At 33.7% G+C, this 18,527-nt stretch overlaps 2 protein-coding genes across 7 annotated transcripts; one reads left to right on the top strand and one right to left on the bottom strand.

The window, feature by feature from the left end:
• The first annotated feature begins 436 nt into the window (after positions 1-436).
• LOC133675900 (uncharacterized) lies at positions 437-8,720 on the top strand. Of its 3 annotated transcripts, none has more exons than XM_062097447.1 (5): positions 437-745; positions 1,203-2,145; positions 2,549-2,599; positions 4,526-4,956; positions 7,886-8,720. In XM_062097447.1, exons 2-5 carry the CDS (start codon positions 1,293-1,295, stop codon positions 8,684-8,686), a joined length of 2,136 nt encoding a protein of 711 aa, XP_061953431.1. In that variant the 5' UTR covers positions 437-745; positions 1,203-1,292; the 3' UTR covers positions 8,687-8,720. The 3 variants fall into 3 exon arrangements, with proteins under 3 accessions (XP_061953431.1, XP_061953430.1, XP_061953432.1); XM_062097446.1 differs by having other exon boundaries at positions 437-832; XM_062097448.1 differs by lacking the exon at positions 2,549-2,599 and having other exon boundaries at positions 438-2,145.
• A 5,224-nt stretch (positions 8,721-13,944) lies between these two features.
• On the bottom strand, positions 13,945-18,033 carry LOC133675211 (glycine-rich RNA-binding protein 3, mitochondrial-like). Of its 4 annotated transcripts, XR_009835374.1 has the most exons (7): positions 17,863-18,033; positions 17,239-17,382; positions 17,078-17,146; positions 16,782-16,888; positions 16,060-16,511; positions 14,330-14,444; positions 13,945-14,240 (listed from the first exon to the last, which is right to left on the bottom strand). XR_009835374.1 is itself a non-coding variant. In XM_062096517.1 (6 exons), the coding sequence occupies exons 2-5, from the start codon at positions 17,372-17,374 to the stop codon at positions 16,104-16,106; spliced, it is 720 nt and encodes a 239-aa protein (XP_061952501.1). In that variant the 5' UTR covers positions 17,375-17,382; positions 17,863-18,033; the 3' UTR covers positions 13,945-14,240; positions 16,060-16,103. The 4 variants fall into 4 exon arrangements, 3 of the variants coding, with proteins under 3 accessions (XP_061952501.1, XP_061952500.1, XP_061952499.1); XM_062096517.1 differs by lacking the exon at positions 14,330-14,444; XM_062096516.1 differs by lacking the exons at positions 13,945-14,240; positions 14,330-14,444 and adding an exon at positions 14,446-14,845.
• Between the last annotated feature and the right edge of the window lie 494 nt (positions 18,034-18,527).

Below are 18,527 nucleotides of genomic sequence, written 5' to 3'. Positions count from 1 at the left end.
GGAAAAAAATAATAATTTTAAATAAAATTAATTAAAGTTTTTAGCAAACATCCAGTCAACTACACACTATCAAATTATGAATTTTCAGAATCTATCTATGAAAAAAAAAATTAGTGAATTAATGTTATAAATATATTTGAAAATAAATTATAGTGTATGTTTATATATATATATATATTGTAATTTAATAGTTAAGGTTTACGCTTTTCAGCCTTGGTTTTATCAATTTTTAGTTTGCGTTTAGTTTTATAGTAAATTTTCAAAAATATTTTTATTTAATAATATATTAAAATAATTCTTTCACTTTTAATATCAGTAAATGAAAATTATTAAAAAAATATTTAAAAAATATTAATTTATTTTTTATATATAAAAATACCTTTTTAAGGCATATATTTTTACTCTACTTACAATGTAAAACAAAAGTAGGTGTGTTGTCGTTGTAATGTTGAAAAAAGAAAAAAGAAAGAAGAAAATCTGTGTTTTTTTGTGTAGATAACGTCGCTATGGGTATTATTCTTCCAAGGAATCCACAATCTCCTCCTCAATAACCAGAAAGATTCATTACAACACCAGCACAACAACAGCATTGTTCTCTGCTCTCTTTTGCTTCGATAAGTCCCAGGCTTTCCAAAAGCCAACCCCTTTTCGCTCACCAAGGTTAAAACTTCCTGTTTTCTGGTCAAAATGGGTTGTTTCCATTGATGGCTTTTGCGCTTCAGAGGCTGCTTTCAAATGGGTATAGGTTAGATTTTTGGATATCTTGCCTTTTCCTTAAGAGGGTTCCTTTAACGGATTCTGTAGGAGTTTTGATTGATGGGTTTGAAGTCAAGTGAGTACATTTTAGATTAATAATCTGTGAATGAGTTGTGATATTCATTTTTTGCTTCTATAAATTTGTTATTCAGATTTGGAATAGTGGATTCTACTCATTTGTTTGTAATTCTTTATAGCAGTTGATTCTTGCTTCATATTCCGTTAATCAGTTGTGGATTTTGTTTGTTGGGTTTAGATCATTGAGAAAGTGCTGGCAATAGTTACAAAGAGAAAAACTTGCTTTGTGCTGTTCTGTTAGTGTTTCCGTTCTGTGGAAGCGGCTTTCATTTTCAAACTCTTTATTAGTTTGAACAGGTCGACAATTTTGAATGCTTGAGATTAGGAAGGCCTTTTTCTTTCTTGGAATTAATGGTAGTTGTTTTCAGGATTTTAATGGTGAAAATTGAAATAATGAGGATGCCTTGGAATTAGGGAGGTATTACTCTATTTTTCTTCTTCGTGGAAGGAGAGCAGATATGGATTTATGGGTTGTGGGAGCCGCTGCCGCTGCCGGATATATAGCTAAATATTGGCAGAATCTTTCAAAACATAGGGCTAGTTCATTGGAGTTGTCTTCTGGAACCTCCACTTGCGAGAAACCTGAAACCTCAAGTTCTCCCTTTCATAGTTTGATTAGAAGGAAACAAGCTGAAGACACTCTTAAAAATGGAAGACACTTTTCAGATGGAGGATTCTCAGATATGTACCATTTGGACGGTGCGTCAGACACTGAAGCACCATCTACTAGTAGTTTTGGTGAAAGGATTGCAAGAGTGAGAACTTATGATGATTGCAATGTGCTTTCTATGTCGAGCTTACCACCTGGATTCTCAGTAAATGAAAACTTAAAAGAAAATGAGGATGGAAATGGGCTGAATGATAATATGGATGATAATTCCGGTAACCCTTATACAGGTGAACTGGATTCTTTTCATTGTTCTGGCAAGAACTCTCTTAGAACTAAACATTCAGGCAGCCATGTTGTCAAACCTTTTAGCTCACTAGATAGCTGTCTTATGGCTCAGTTATACAAGGAACATGCTAGAATGGAAGAATATGTGCTTAGTGCTCTCCGGTCACCATCCACTATTATGAAGCCATTACTGATAACTGATGGAACGGAAATAATTAGCAGAGCAGATAGGGATTCTTTAAGTGCACAAATTGCAAGTGATAATAATAGGTGGCACAAGGAGGAAATTGTTTGTGGAGTTCCTCCACTACCAAAAATTGGATTTTCAGATCACCTGAAGAAGATAAAATCTAAGAGTGGAAAGAGGCAGAATGAAAGATCGAGCAGTTCCCAAAAGCACCTACAGTCACCAAATGGTATTCTTCTCATAGTGAACTCTTGTTTATCTTGTGAAACAAATGCTAGTTGGATGAAAAATGTTTAAGCCATTTATTGTTCTCGCTTATTAATCTTGATGTTTCCAGATTTGGATCCAAGAATGAACTTATTTTTCCATTAAGAGGCAATGAATAAGTCTGTTCTGCTACTCCAAAATCTGTGCACCATCTTCGTTTACGTAATTTTCTGTTTCTTACTGTGTTATTTCTTGAAAGCAATAGAAATCTGGAGGTATATATTTTTAGAAACACTACTTGCTTGTTGTTTCTTTTCATCAGTATGGAAGTTGTGCATGCTGACATGCCATTTAGTTGCCATCACTTGAACCAATGATAGTTGCAAAAATTTCCAAATAATCATTTCCCCCTTTTCTGTCATTAGGACAAGGTGGCATTTCAAATTTCAGCTGCACCAGTAATTTTCTCCTTAAAGGTTCAAACACAGTGCATTTCTCATAAACATAGAGAACCTTTATTTTATGCAAATATTGCAGTTGACTCATTTTCTGTAGGATTCAGTATTTTTAGGTTTTTTATTTATGCCAAATTGTTTCAGAGCAATCTGTTTCCTTCTCTCACTGGCATCTGTAGCTCGTTATTTCATAAATACCTCTTATTATAGACATATATAGCCACTAGTGTTTAGAAATATCTGGCAAGACCATGTGTGCTAGTTTGTGGACCCTTTTCTAGTTTAGTCAGTTCAGCTGGCATGCTGAAGATCATGTTTTGATGGAGGACAGATTTGGGATTTGTGCTGTATGAAGGTTTTGTTGTGAACTAGGTTTTGTTATTTGCAGAAATAGTGTAGAATAGAAGAAATAAGGAGAAATTAGGCTGTGAACATGGCTTGCAGAACTGTAGCAGAAGTATATAAAAGCAAAAAATAAGTGAAATTAGGAGAAAATAGAAGAACTAGGGAAAGGAGAAGAAACCTTAGGCACCAAGCCTCCAAAATTACTCAAAACTCAATTTTAGTTGATAATTCAACTCTACTGAAAATAAAACATAACATCTCTATTTATAGAGACTAGTACTCCTTAAAAGACTCTGATTACTAATCCTTACTTGGTTAGGAAAGAAACTAAATAGAATAAACTATTAAATAGCTTTTGGTTATTGTTCTAGGACAAAAGAGACGGAGACACGAAGGACAAAAACAAGTCTAGATGTAGAGACAGTGACAAAAAATGAGTTTGTTTCTTTTTCCCAGGGACAATTTTTAGTCAATTTTTTGTCCCTCCAAAAAAGAGGGACATTGGGGATAGAGACAACGAAATTATTATTATTATTATTTTTACAAATGCCCCTTTAAATATTTCATAATTTCAATCTCTATTCTTACTTTTAGTTTTAATTATCTTAATTTCCACCAGTAGATTTGAAAACTAGAAAATATAAAAGCAAAATCATAAAAAAATATGCTAGATTTTAATAAAAAATGATGAAAAGGTGGGGGTTGAATGATAACAAAAAATATGCATTTTTGGTGAAATTATTATCTTGCATTTCCAACTATGTTAGATTTGAATTATGTTGGTGCAAATATTTTATTTGACATATGATTGGTTTGATAATTTATTTTATTATTAAATATATTTGGAGAAATGATTAAATGACCGAGTAAATCATAATTTAATTACGTTATCTTTTTAGCAATGAATTATCTTCTTTATGATGATTATAAATTTTTTTTTAAATTGGTTTTGATGAATGGAAAAATTATCATTTTAAGTTTGTTCAAAAAAAATTTAACGCTCTTTATAAACTAAAGTGAAAATAATGATCTTTATTTATTGTTCCAAACAATGCAAGTTTGATAGGTAGAATATATCAAAGACAAAACAGACTTTTATGTTTTTGTTTTGTCTCGCCACTCCTCAACCAAATAGAATACAAAGACATTTACTTTGTCTTGTACACCACCTGCCAACATAACTTTGTCTGTCTTTTGTTCCGTCTTGTCCCCTTTGTCCTAGTTGTCCATCTCTTTTGTGCAAAGCCAATAACCAAACATTACTTTAAAGACTCAGACCCCAAATTCCTAAATAAGAACTTTCAAGTCATTCTGAAGATTACTAAATACCCCTGATTCTGGAACATGCAGAAATTACAGTTCTTCCCCATCTTACGAAATAACCCAAGACTGAAATTCAAACCCTTAAAGTAAGAAGCTTATCTATTCTTAGACTAGAAAATCTCTTTGTTGATGAAGAATCGCATAACTTGTTTTGATTTTCCATATTAGATAAAATCTTCTTTAACCATAACTTAGGTGCATAATCATGTTTCTAATTACTCTTTACTCATTTCTTAAATAATATGTTATTTGCAACCCTAATGCTTTTATTCTCATCAGGTTCACATGATGGAACGGTTTTATTCTGTTTGGGTGTTTCTATTGGTATAATCTCTTCTCTCATGGCTAATGGAAGAGAAGTAAACCAGCTAAAAGAAGATTTGAAACATACTCAGAACTTGGTTCAAGATCTACAAGAGGAACTTGAGATGAAGGATTCATTGACTGTGAAGCAACTGGCAAATGAGAACAATGAATCACAAGATACCTGTGATAACTCCTTTCACTACAGGGCATCGAATCCACATCTCCTCATACAGAATGTGAATGATTCAATGAACAACATTGGTGCAGTATCATACAATGAGAACACAGAACAGAGTCCAGAGTCTATGAGTAAAATTGAAGCAGAGCTTGAAGCCGAGCTTGAGAGGTTGGGGCTAAACATGAATCCATCTGGTCCACCGAGAAGATTGTCTGAACTTGTTGAGGTAAGTTTTTTAGCATTTTTGAGAGCTTGAAAATTTAGTTTCACTCTGATTGGCTATGTTCATTGCGAGAGATTGTGTAATCTGTTGCATTCATGCTCATATGGCTCATCTTTTGTTTGTGATTGCATTTCCATTTTCAAATATTTACTAAGAAAATAGAAAATAACTGGCAGGTATGTTTTAGAACTTTACAAGTACTATTTGATTCTGTATAATTTCTTTAACTAGAAGGTAATGCACGTGTCAATTTAACATCATTCAGTTCCTCTTATATGATTAATTTATCCTGCTGTCTTATTCTTTTATAGATCAATATAGGATAGAGAAATTATTTGCTAGTTTGCTGAGGACTCCCAGGAATTGTCAGTGCGAAGCCTGGCTGTGATTGCTGTAGTGTGGTTTAGAAAGTTGCCTAGTTCAGGAATCTAAGTGTCCTGACAATAAGTTTTGTGTCTACATGCTTGCATTTTTTTGTAAATGCAGATAATTGTTCCTTTTTTTTTATTGAAACATGGTAGTTCGAGAAATTTATATTGGTAGTTTATCTCTTCCCTTTTGCAAATATATTTTAGGTATTTGATATCGAGTAGTATGATATTTGGGGGGGTTTGACAGTGAGATGATATATCATTTATTAACCCTTTCTTTTTAGAGTGAGAATGTATTAGAGCTGCTTAGAATGTGAGATTTTTTTGCCATTTTATCAAGAAAGGCTAGTTCAAATGTCCATTTTTTTTCAGAGTGGATTAAAATTATTGTAGTGTGTAGGGGTAAAAAGGGGCTGACAGTTTCGGAGTCATGTATGTGGACTTCATTGACAAGGTTCTGCATTATGACTTTTCCTCTCAGCATTCATCATACCAATTAATTCTGATTCTCAGAACGTTGAGGCCCAGTTTTCAGATAATCAAATAAATATTTAGAGAATCTAACTTCTGGTCAGCATTTGTTTGGTTTATAGATCTATTGGTTATTGTTCCTTTACTGTGATAATCCATTCATTGTTTCCGTGTTTAACTGGAAATCTTTAGCAGCTTAGAAACAATTATAAGGGAATATTTTGTACTGCCTCGCCCAAGTGTCATGGCTATTTCCGTAGTTCATGATCTTTTACTTTGTTATCATCTACTAGAAACACCCTGCTGTAATTCTGATTTCTTTCCTTTCTGATAAAATTATCTTCTTTTAGTAAATAAATAGATAGATCTACTAGAAATATCTTGAATAGTATTGTCATGTGTTTCAAATTCACACAAAAATAAGATCACATAGAGAGGTGGAAAAGAAAACTAACCTTTGATGGTATGTTGAAATATAATGGCCAACATGCTTTCTTTTATGACTGCTATAAATGTTTTTACGCTTTTATAACACATGCTTGCCACTCATGACCTTAGCCTTGTCAATTGTGAAGGTTTCAAATTTTATGTGCCCTTGAGTTACGAGTGTGAAACTTGGTTCCAAGTATTTTAGAAAAACTAATCAAATGTTATCCTAGTTTGTTATTATATCTCCTAAGCATCATAATCCAACTCCATATACACTATCATTAAAGCAGAAAATTGTCATAGTTATCCAATTTCAATTTAACAAATCCTATTCATTGTCCGTGACTTTTATGTTTAACTGTCACATAATATTTTTTTCTGTGCAATACCATAAATTTTTTTTCATAATTTTTCGATGCCATTACATAGCTCAGCATTTCTCATCTTTGTTGGGGAAGTCTCCCTAAGTACCAAGTCTGACAATTATGCGAGCAAATTTAGTTTAATTATGGTTTCCCTGTAGCAGCAAAGTTAAACCATTCAAGATTGTCCAGAGCTTTCGGTTGGGGCACCCTAGCAGCAGTCTCCAAAAGTCTTTAGAAGGCATTCTACGAATGATTTCCTTGCTCGAGCATTGATTTGGCACGTTGCTAATGATGGGAGCTTGAGTAGTTCTAAGGGTATTTTAGGAATTTCCAGGTTGCTTGAAAATCTGGAAATCACAGTCAAGGCCTTATTTCTGTTTAGCATTTTATTTTATTAGTCCTAAAGTTATTAGGTTTTCCTATTCTAAATAGGAATAGTTATGCTGGAAGTTTAGGAATTCATGGCCATGGACTTGGATTACTAAAGCTGTTTAAATAAGCATTGTAGTCTTTCAATACTTTCAATGCAATATTATCAAATAATTTCCAGCATTTTTTTATTGCGTGACTCAATCTCCCTTGGGTGTGACTCCTAAGAACCCTAGATGTGAAGCTTAGATTTTTCCTTACACCATAGGTGTGGCTGCTAGAAATCTGTTCCACATCCTCACATCCCAGCAGAAACCACATTAAGCAAGCCTTAAACAGCCCTGAAACTCAGATTCATAACAACCCTCAAAGCTGTCGTGCACCACTCTCTCATCACTGCCTATCTGCTGGGTTTGCTTGGATTAAATGTTGCCTTGTCCTAACCCTCCTGTTCTCTATGATGTTCTGGTCAGCCTCTGGAGTTGCCCTTCTTTCTTTGTTTTTTGTTCTCTTTTTCAATCTTGTTTTCTTTGGGACCAGTCTCATATGAACTTTTAATGCAATAGATTTGGGCTCACTTTCATAAATATGGTTACTCTGGTGCTCACTGTGTCGAACCACCTGTCAGCATAGAATTGAATGGCTATGACCCGCATATATTGGTGATTCAAAACCTGTCACATAACTATGGCCATGTTTTATATTCATGCTTACTGACAGGGGCAGCATTTTTGAAAGCCAAAGTTAGCACACGATAGGAAAGGATGGGAAAAAAAAAAACAAATAATAATACAATCTTCTCAATGCCATAGGAAGAACCTTTACTGTTTCTTGTTTATTGTGTAGCTTTTCATGGTTTTTCCTTAGGGACATGGCTTCATTGTACTATGTATTTTACAAGTTCTAATAGAGTTCAAAATCATCCAGCTTGACCCAGACTCTACAGCAGATTTTGCTCGAGGAGAACTGATGCTTGACATGGTCAATGGGCAAGCTGCTGCTCAATCTGAGTCAAATCGAGATGCAAGGGGCACCTCCCCTACTTGCTCTGCTAATTATGCAGTTTCACCACGAGAATTGAGCTTGCATCTCCATGAGGTTATTCAGTCAAGACTTCAAGAGCGTGTGAAGGAGCTTGAGACAGCCCTTCAAAACAGCCAGATGAAGGTGCAACTCCTGGAATCAGAACATAAGAATGCTCAAAGGTTGTTGTCAACCACCGAGCTAAGATACTCCTCTGGGGAAGTAAGTCCAGTTGTTGAAGGAGATTTCAGTTGCATAGATCAGCCTCTAGTTATGAATTTATCTAGGGAAGCCCTGGATGCGTACAATGAGGCATATGAAGAGCTAAACAAGATGAATGAATCTGAGGAAGAAGACTCACTGTCAGGGGATTTTGAAGACAATCAAGCGGGCTTGCATCTATTTGACCAGAGGGTGTCATGGGGTCAAAATGGCAGGGCAAATGGTTCTTTTTCACTTTCTTCACATAATCAAGAAAAGACACCAAACGATCTACACACGGGTCCATTAAAGTCATCGGCAGAGTATGGCGCAGGAATTGAGGAATTGCTTTATGATAGGATAAGTGAAGATGAAAACAGTGATTGTGATGATGAGATGGAGAAGCAGTTGATAAAGCAAATTATAGAGAAGACCAAGAAAGGCTCTCCTGTAGTGCTAAATGCACAAAGGTTGTTGTTTTCAGTGGATGACAATGAACATTAAACATGCAATTAATAGAAAGTTTTGCATTATATAACGACTTACGTTTGGCTATCACAGCATCCTTTATCTCATTTTTTCTGTTTCTAAAAGTTTCCACCTCCATCAAGCAACCAACATCACGATCACCTGCACAACCTGTAATTTTGAAATTTGGAGTCCCTTCAAGATTGATGAAAGACTTTTATATATATATATATATATAGAAGAACATATTATTTTATTGCTAAGAGGATAGAGAATTAAAATACCAGAAACACAAATATTCTGTTTTATTGATTCAAAAACTACCACTAATGATGCACGCACTAGTTTATTTAAAACAAATCCATGAAACTAATTAGCTGCCTTCATATATCATAATTTAAAAAAAAAAAAAAAAAAACAACACATGATTCTGGGTTTTCTTAAGCACTACAAGCACCTAAAACAAGATTAAGCTTGTATAAGCCAACCGATAATGAAGCTCTGTCAAGTAGGTAGCAATACCTACTAAGAGATCTTAGTTTCAACAAGTAACAGGATTGCCCATCAAAACAATATAGTACAAGATTGAAATAAAGAAAATAGTAAAACACAAAATTTCAAAAAAAAAAGAAAAAAGAATAACTAGTGCTTGCATGTGCTAGTCTAAGTATTGGTAATCAAGCATTTGTTGTGTAATATTTTCTCCAATAAAACAAATTTTACAGTGTCTGCTAGATAATGTCAAAGAAAATAGAGGAATAATGAGATATATTATAGTGATAAACTAGATCGGTGATCATGTTACACTGTAGGTCAAATTATTATTATTTTTTAATGTAAAATAATATTTAAGTGTTGTAAACGTTTCTAATAAAAAAATAAATCATGTATGGATTAACTCGATGTGATCCAATCAACTTGACGGGTCAAAAACAACTCAAACGATCACTAAAAAAATAGTTTAACTAAAAATAAGATAATATTTTAAAAAAAATATTGAGACAAACATATTAAATTGACCTGGGTCAACTTGGGTTAATCTGCTAAATTCATAACCTAGATTATAAGACTATAATAACCTTATATAAAGCAAATTAAAATAAATTATGAAACTCAATTATCAATCAATCTAATATCAAAAGATGAAATTAAAAGGAAATCAATTAAAAATATTATAAAAACATTACTTGAGTCAACCTGTCAAATCTATGACCTGAGTCATGAGACCAATATAACCCTATAAAAATAATTTTTTGAAAAAATTATAAAACTTAATTTCCAATTAACCCAATGTTGAAGGATGAAACTGGAAAAATCAATTAAAAGGACATAAAAAATAACTCGAGTCAACCCGAGTTAACATACTAAACCTATGATTTGGGTCATGATACTAGGATAACCTCATAGAAATCAAACCTAAAAAATGACCTAGTTCAACTCAGGTTACCCTGTCAAACATGTGACTCGAGTCAAGAGATTGAAATAAACTCTTATAGAGTATTCAAGACAAATTATGAAGTCCAATTCTCAATCAACTCAATGTTGAAAAACGAAATTGAAAAAAATCAATTAAAAGGAAATAAAAAATGAATCGAGTCAACTCGAGTTAACTAGCCAAATCCATTGCCTGAGTCATAAAACCAAGATAACCCAATAAAAAGTAAATCTAAAGCAAATTATAAAACCTAATTTTTAATCAACCTAATGTTGAAAGATGAGTTGAAGCAAAAAATAGTTGAAAATAATTTAAAAAATTAACTTGAGTCAACTCACGTTACCCTGCCAAACATGTAACTCGGATCATTAAACTAGAATAACCTCATATAAAACAAGTTGACATAAATTATGAAGCAGAATTCTAAATTAATCCATTGTTGAATAGTGAAATTGAAAAAAATATATATCTAAATGAAGAACACAATAAAACCACTCAAGTCAACTCAGGTCACGAAACTTGTGATCCAAGTCGTGAAACCGGGATAATCTAATAAAAAGTAAATTAAAATAAATCATGAAGTCTAATTCTTAATCAATCTAATGTTGAATAGTGAAATTTTAAAAAAAATGCCCATTAAAAAAAAGAGGGGAACTGAGTCAATTGGGTTAATATGTTGAACTTGCAACACGAGTCACGAGACTAGATAATCACATAGAAAACAAATCACAATAAATAAAAAATCAATCTCTAATAAACCAAATGGTGAACCAAAAACACAAAAAAAAAAAAACTAATGTAATAAACAGTATTTTGTGAGGTGGTGTATAGTAAAAACACCACCTCTTAATTTTTACTAAATAGATAGTGTCGCGAGGCGACTTCGAATAGCGTGTTACGCCTCCTGAGAGGTATTGGGAAAAGAAATGATTTTGGATATAATCATAAAATTATAATTGTAAAATTTAAGAGTCGCCACCTAATATTAAGGTTATTAGGAAACCTATGGTCTGCGAGAATCGGGGTAAAGGACTGATTCTGCAAAGGAAAAACGCATCACCTCTAGTGCACCTACTTAAGGTAAGTTGCATTATTGTTTGATTGTTATTCTAAGTCAAGTTTCTATTTGTTAATCTCATCTAAGGTTCAAGGTAACTCTCTCTTCGTGAGGAAGTTTCTACTTTATCAGGTTAAATCCTAACTATTCTAAAATCTAAATTTTAGCATCGCATTTATTTTACACTTTATATTTTTAATACCCGAGGATGTACTCTACTATATAATTTTACACCCTGAATATTAAAGTGTACAGGTAAACTCTAACACTTTAAATATAAAATGAACAAAATGATTGGTGAATGATTTTTTATATTTTAGTCAAACCCTAACGGATAATCATAAACTAGTTACGATATCCATCTTTGCATTTTTAAAACATGAGAAAGATGCATTTTTGTTATTTTTATAAAAAGTATGCTTAGAAAACTTTTAGGATGTGACCGTATGCATGAAAACAAAATATTTTTGTTTTTTAAAAGAGGAAATTAATTTAAATTTTTTTAATTTTCAAAATTTTTTAAGAAAAGTTTCAGAGAAAACTGGGTATTTTAATATCAGATCTGTATATTACAGTGCAAATATATAGCCTGATATTATGCAAAATTGTTGAAAAAACATGCGAGAAAATCACAAATATTTTGAAATGAGCCTTGGAATTTTTTATGGAATTTTTTTTGTTTTTTATATAATATTATATAATTCTATATTATTATTAAATTGGGCTGGGCCGAAATATATTCAGCCCGACCCAGTCAAGTTAAGCCGACATACCCTTTTTCTTTTTTTCTTTTTTTGGTGGGATGGAATAGGTCTAGCCTCGATTTGCATGGTTGCTGGCCCGGCCCAACAATCACTAGTAACCATCTTAATTAATTTAACCTCTACGGGTCTGTTTGAGAGTGTGGTTGCGGGTGCTTTTCAAAGTGTTTTTCATGCCGAAACGCATCAAAATAATATTTTTTTTTTTTTTGAGATTAGCGCATCGAAACAATCCAAAACATACCAAAAAAATTAATTTTTTGGAAACGCAGTTTGACCCGCGTTTCCAAACGCTTCCTACATGTAGACCGAATTCATGTTTTGTATACAGTGGTTATGGTTGCAGCAAAAAAGGGAGGATGGGATCACCTCACGTCAAGAAGTTTGGATGGTGGTCTAGGAGGCCAACGTGGGGCTAGTGGTGGCGCTGATAGAGGAATTGGTGGTCGGTGTTGGTTGTGAGAGGAAGAAGGATAAGTTGGCATGGTGGTTCCTGTTGTCAGTGAGGGGATGGATTCGAGGAGGTTATGTGGTAGTTGTTCATAGTGGTTTCAGGGTTGTGGTGGCTAAATAGGTGGTGTGGAGAGAGAAAAAAAGAGAGAAAGAATTGGCAGTGAAGAGAAGAAAAAATTAGGGGGAGTCTAGTTTTTTTTTTCAACTTTGCACTCGATTTTTTTCTACTTCAAGGCTATGAAATCCACCCAAATTTATAAGATGTGGAAGATGAACATTTTATCTTTAATGGTGTCAAATTGTGGCCATTAAGTCAACCTCGAAGGATCTCAACAGTTCGCTCAAAGTGACCATCGTGAACTGTCAAAGTTGTTGCGGAAGAGCTGGTCAGATTAGCCACTTTGAAGAGGTGCCACGGTCATCAATCAGCCAACAAGAACCATGTTGGGGTGTAGTCAGATGTCATGTCATTGTTTGCGTGCAAGTTTTATTAAATTTAGTGGAGAGATGAAGCATTAGATGCCTTAGAAAGACCACTCGAGCAGCTTTTCTAGCAAAATGGAAAAAAAAATAGTCACTAGATAACACGTAGTGTGGTCCTTTTTTTTACTGTTTTCAAAACAACGTCGTTTTAGGGATTTGAGGTTTAATTTAGGAATTTTATCAAAGTTTAATTTGTTCCTCCATCTTTTAATTTCTTTCAATTGCATCCCTAATTGACCATAAACTTTCAATTTTATACAATTTTGTCCTTACCAAACTTCAATGTCAACATTAAATTTCAACATTTTTTTTCATTTTGATCATTGATCTTGAATTTATACAATTTAACTCTCAATTAACCATTAAACTTTTAATTTTCTTTAATTTCACCATGATTTCAATAAATTGAGTCTCCATTGTTAGATGCTTTTTGCAAAATGATTCTTGGTTGCAAATACTTCAATTCAACTCTTAATTGACCCCAAAACTTTGATTTTCTTGCAATTATACTCCTGACTTGAATCAATTAACTTGATAAAAATTAAATTTGATCTCTCAAATTTTAATTTTCTTAATTAAACTCAAATTAAGCTCCTAGATTTAATTTTTCACCAATTAAATCCCTAATAAAATTAATCTGACCTATTTAAAGTATAATTAAATTCTTACACCTAATTAAATTATTTAATTTGAAGCATGATTAAATCAAATTGACCTAATAAAAATCTAATTATGTTCTTAGACTTATTTTTATGCGGATTCATCCAATAATCATGTAATTTGACCTTAAATTTACATTATTTCTCTAGTTTTGGATAAAATAGAGTACAATTAAGCTTCCGATTTCATCTATTCAAAATTACAACTTTATTTTTTCTACATGTAAAATCCTCTAAGCTAGCTTTTGTCTACATATTAGTCTTTATTTTATTTTTTTTATTTTAAAAAAATAAAATTAAAAAATAACCAAGAAATTAATTATAACAAATAGCATGATTGCAAGTGCATTTGCTACGTTTCCTGAGGCTAATTGGGCGAATATATTCGTGAAACATACGGCAAGAAAAACATATGCATACAAAAGCAAAGATCGAACTCCAGCAAATTGGAGTGAAAAGTAAAGGCAATTTATTTTAATATTTATCAAGAGACGCAAGTAAATGCAATGCGAAACAGCAACAGTGACAGTGATTCAGCTGCAGCAGCAGCAGTGAAGACACATAACAAATACCAAGCCAATCTAGACCTAAAAGCTCTACGCTAACAAAAGAGGCGAGTGTCGAAGGGTGCCGGAAAGTTCAAGAAGATACATCGGCTGCGATTGGCAGGAAGTTTCTCCTTGAAATTGCAGATAGCAATCAGAAGTCCAGCTCCCCCTGAAATGCATTTGAAGTTGAAGAGCTACGATGGTTGAATTTTGGTTAAAACTTGTACAGAAAAGTAGAGAAGAGTAGGAAGTAATCGCTAAACTGAAGAAAACCAACTCTCACCAGCGGGATCTAACAGTGTAAAAAACAAAAGCTAGAGACAATGGGCATCGATATAAAAGTAGGGTGGCTTTGAGTTACGCATTGGGAAAGCATGCGGATAAAAGAAAACAGCCTGCTTTAAAAATGAGAAACCCATAAAAGTGGTAAGAAAAGTGCCAGACACCAAAGTCTGAAAAATTACAGAGAAGGCAGCAAGGCAATGCCGAAGCCTGACACATCAATTCCAAGGAGAGAAAAACACAACAAAGTATAGATCAAAGCAAGGGGGGGATGATTGTCTAAAGCAAATGAAGGCAAACAACAATAAAGGCTAGTGAAATAAGAGTGATAATTTGCACGTATATTGTCATTTAAATGGAATTTTAAGCATCAAGTGCCACCAACAAGCACAGCAAGACAGCTAAGGTGGACTGAAATTCAAAATCTATGCTTGCGTGATTAAAAGGCTGTTGTTGTTTTAAGCACCGCAACATTCATGTCAGACACCAAGGAACCAAATAAGAAAAGCTAGCAGCCCTGCACAAACCAAGAAATATCCGTGGGAAAGCAGCTCGGTTCAAAAGGCCATTGGCTTGGTTAATGGAAGAAGGTAGAATCAAACATGAAACATGCATAAAAGAAAGCAAACATAGCTGAAGAAAACCAGCTCCATCTGAAGAAATACGATCTGAAAATGATATAGCAAGCCTCAGGAAAAAACTTTTAAAAAATATAAGAAGAAGCAGCGCGAACCAACGACAAAGCGAAAGCAACAACATGCAAGGGCTGAACGGCCCAGCTAGGTTGATACAAGACAACATAAGCCCTTAAACCCTCTCAAAATTATTTTAGCTTTTACAAAACTGAGATTTTAAATGTAATTATATGCTAAGTAGAATACAAAAAAAAACAAAAAACATATGGCAATTGACAAACCAAACAATTTTTTTACGGTTAAACAATAAACAAAAACTACCATATTACACCTAAAATGAGTTCCATGCTCTCCATACCACAATTTTAGGCTCCATTTTTTTTGCGCGATATACTATGATTTACATTTTCTTCTAATCACAAATTTTAAAAAAATATATATATTTATATATTTAATTAATTAATCAACACATATTATAATTTTATATAAATCCCACTAAAAACTCTTTCTGGAAACATTAATTAAAAAAAACTACACTTTATAACTGTTCTTAAACCGTGTTTAGCATTGTAATAGTTTTTATAGCTCTAATTCAAAATCGAGAAATCATTTTGAGATGGTTTTTTTAAAATAAATTTTAAAAGTTATATTTGGCTAATACTACTCTAGGATGGATTTTACATACAAAATAAATAAAAACCAAGTTATTAGTTTTTTCAAAAAAAAAAAATTTAAAAACGTTATGTACAAGACCTTGGTTTTTTTTTTTTTGTGGTTATTCTCTATGATTAGAAAAAAAGCGATATCTTTCAAGCAAAACCTACTCTAATATTAGTTTTACCCATCCCTCTGGAAAACCAGTAGCAAACAGAACCAACTTGAAGCAGACATAATTTTTCAGTCACCACTCACCAATACTGCTTATGAAGTTGCCAAATAATGATGAACAGCCGGAGAGAGAAACTGAAATTATTTTCTAATCAATTCTGTTTCTTAAAGAAAATACTTCAAAGTGATGCTCTTCACATAACCAAGTCTGAAATAAGCGATATACCAAAGTTCAAAGAAGGGTAGGGTAGAGGAAAAAAAAATTTACTTTAATAAGCAACTTCAACAGCTTCCTCCAGAAACAGCATTATGTCATACCCTTTTGGCAAAACCACCAGCATCATCATCTTCCTTGGAGTTTTTGTCCAACGCATCATCTAGGTTCAAACCATCACCACTACTCTCATTGGCACCAAACTGATTGCCGCCACCATAACCCAATCCAGCATTTCCATCATATCCACCATCAACACTGGTGTTGGTATAGCCATCGCTTCTGCCACCGCCAGCAGCAGCACCATAATTCCCAGCACCACCATCATAAGTGTTTTGACCAGCATAATTAGAGCCATATCCTCCACCAGTGCCGTATCCTCCACCGCCACCGTATCCTCCACCGCCGCCGTATCCTCCACCGCCATAGTTGCCATAATTATTGTTAAAGGTACGCTGAGGCCTTTCAGTTGCATAATTCACCCTAACGCGGCGACCATGAAGATCCTGTGAGAAGCAAAATTCAAAACAAAATGATATGAACACTAAGATGAGAGGGGGAGGTGATACAAGAGAAGAATGTAAGCTCTCTCAACTAAGTTAAATGACAGGGTGAGAGGCATTGAGAATTTGATGATCAGAGAAAAATTACAATGTAAGAGATTCTGCACTTCTCTCAGTTGAAAATTAATTTAGAGGAAATGCAAAAATAGTTCTGCACTTCTCATCTCCACTTCCAGCCACAGAAAAAAGACAAACAATAAAGCAGCAAATTACCTGTCCATCCATGGCCTGGATGGCACTAGAGGCCTCCTCACTGGAGGTGTAAGTAACGAATCCAAATCCTCTGGATCTGCCAGTATCACGATCCATAATGATTCTTGCTGCAACAAAAATAAAACACATCAGCAATAAACCTAAACTGAAATTTGAAATGCCAGCACACATGTGAGGAAGGAAACCACACACTAGCACAAACTGCACAGACACGGGTACACACACCCACAGGCAGAAACCACATAATTTTTTCCTCTAAAACTGGGAAAAGTAATTTGGCAAACCAAATTACATACCTTCAACAACATTGCCATATTTATCAAAGGCCTCTTTCAGACCGATGTCATCTGTCTGGAAAGAAATACCTGCAATGAGATGTGATAGGTTTCAGCACCAGCCATTAAACAGCAGGTCACCAAAACAAGAAGTGAAAAAAATAATAAAAGAAAAGAAGCACCTCCAATGAAAATTTTTGAGGATGACATGCATCTTAATGCTTGATAGATGGATGGTCTTGATGCAGAGATCTCAGAAGTGATCTGCCTATTAGCAGTCTGCCGTAACATATTTCCCAATTTAGTAAGAAACGCCATCGCACAACCTAAGTGAAACAAAACCTTAGTCAGGAACCAAAATAAACTAACCCCGTAAAATAATGAGAACAGGAGCTTTACATATGTTGTGAATGATTGATTGCCCACCAAGAAGCGACAAAGCAAAATCAGCCAGAGATTTTTTAAAATAAAAAAAAAATCAGTAAAAAATCAGTTGCTTCAGAAGTACTTAATTTGAACCAGAGAAACCTAGGTCCAGTAACAACAATACGAACAAAACAATTTCAGTCTCGGTCTCTCCTTCAATCCTGATTAAGACCGCGGAGAAAAGGAAAAGACGAAGAAGATCCAATACATCTAAACATGAAAAGATAAAACTCATAAAGTTACAATCTTCTGTTTTCTTTTCTCATTCACACTTAACACAAATCAAATCAAATCAAAAGACGAGGTTAACAGCATACTTCAGTCTCAATCAATCAGAAACAAGTCCGATCACAGTAAGAAAACAAATAGCTAGGGATTACCTTCTTATGTGCTTCACTCCCTCTGGTTTTTGAAGGATTCGACTAAAACCCTATATTGGGAAGTGGGGTTTATGTAGGTAAATGGTGAAGGGTTATAGTAAGCGAGAGAAGAGATCTTCACCGTTGGATTAGAAGCGTGACGGTGCGGCTCCGGATTCAGGCTTTCCACGTGTTCCTCTACGAGTGGGTTGTATTTTCTTATATATGACAGGCCACTTAGCTTTGACTGAAGATTTCTATTTTTCAGGGTCGGAGATGCAAAATATCGTTACTATGTTAATCGATTATACATGCCCTTTCAAGTTAAAATTGGTGTTCGACCGAACGTCCTTCGTGCTGCTGCGGTAACAGTTATTTTTAAAAAAATATTATTTTATTTTTAAAATTTATTTTTAATATCAAGTTAAATAATTCAAAAATACTAAAAAATTTATTTAAAAAAAATTTAAATTTTAATAAAAAAACTTGTTGAAACTCACTCTCAAACACCCCCAATATAACTTACAATCTTGTGTTTATCCAAGTAATAATTAATTAAAAAACTAAAACGCGTGTACTAAATATTGTTGAGCTGACATTGTTTACACACTTACAAAACATTATGGATATAGATATATTTTGCATTTTTCAATAATTCATTTTGGTCCTCGAAGTTTTATTTTAGA

The sequence above is a fragment of the Populus nigra genome, chromosome 16, assembly GCF_951802175.1.
Source record: "Populus nigra chromosome 16, ddPopNigr1.1, whole genome shotgun sequence".
Classification (NCBI taxonomy): domain Eukaryota; kingdom Viridiplantae; phylum Streptophyta; class Magnoliopsida; order Malpighiales; family Salicaceae; genus Populus; species Populus nigra.
The sequence above is the reverse complement of the archived record's forward strand: the minus strand, read 5'-3'. Positions and strand labels throughout refer to the sequence as shown.

What these genes read in the sequence shown, in the direction of transcription:
- LOC133675900 (XM_062097447.1), top strand. Translation starts at nt 1,293, where the DNA reads ATGGATTTATGGGTTGTGGGAGCCGCTGCCGCTGCCGGATATATAGCT. An exon ending in GCACCTACAGTCACCAAATG is followed by an intron (nt 2,146 to 2,548) that starts GTATTCTTCTCA and finishes TTCTGTCATTAG; the next exon opens with GACAAGGTGGCATTTCAAAT. An exon ending in CAGTAATTTTCTCCTTAAAG is followed by an intron (nt 2,600 to 4,525) that starts GTTCAAACACAG and finishes TATTCTCATCAG; the next exon opens with GTTCACATGATGGAACGGTT.
- LOC133675211 (XM_062096517.1), bottom strand. Translation starts at nt 17,374, where the DNA reads ATGGCGTTTCTTACTAAATTGGGAAATATGTTACGGCAGACTGCTAAT. An exon ending in CTCAAAAATTTTCATTGGAG is followed by an intron (nt 17,147 to 17,238) that starts GTGCTTCTTTTC and finishes ATCTCATTGCAG; the next exon opens with GTATTTCTTTCCAGACAGAT. An exon ending in TCCAGGCCATGGATGGACAG is followed by an intron (nt 16,512 to 16,781) that starts GTAATTTGCTGC and finishes TGCTTCTCACAG; the next exon opens with GATCTTCATGGTCGCCGCGT.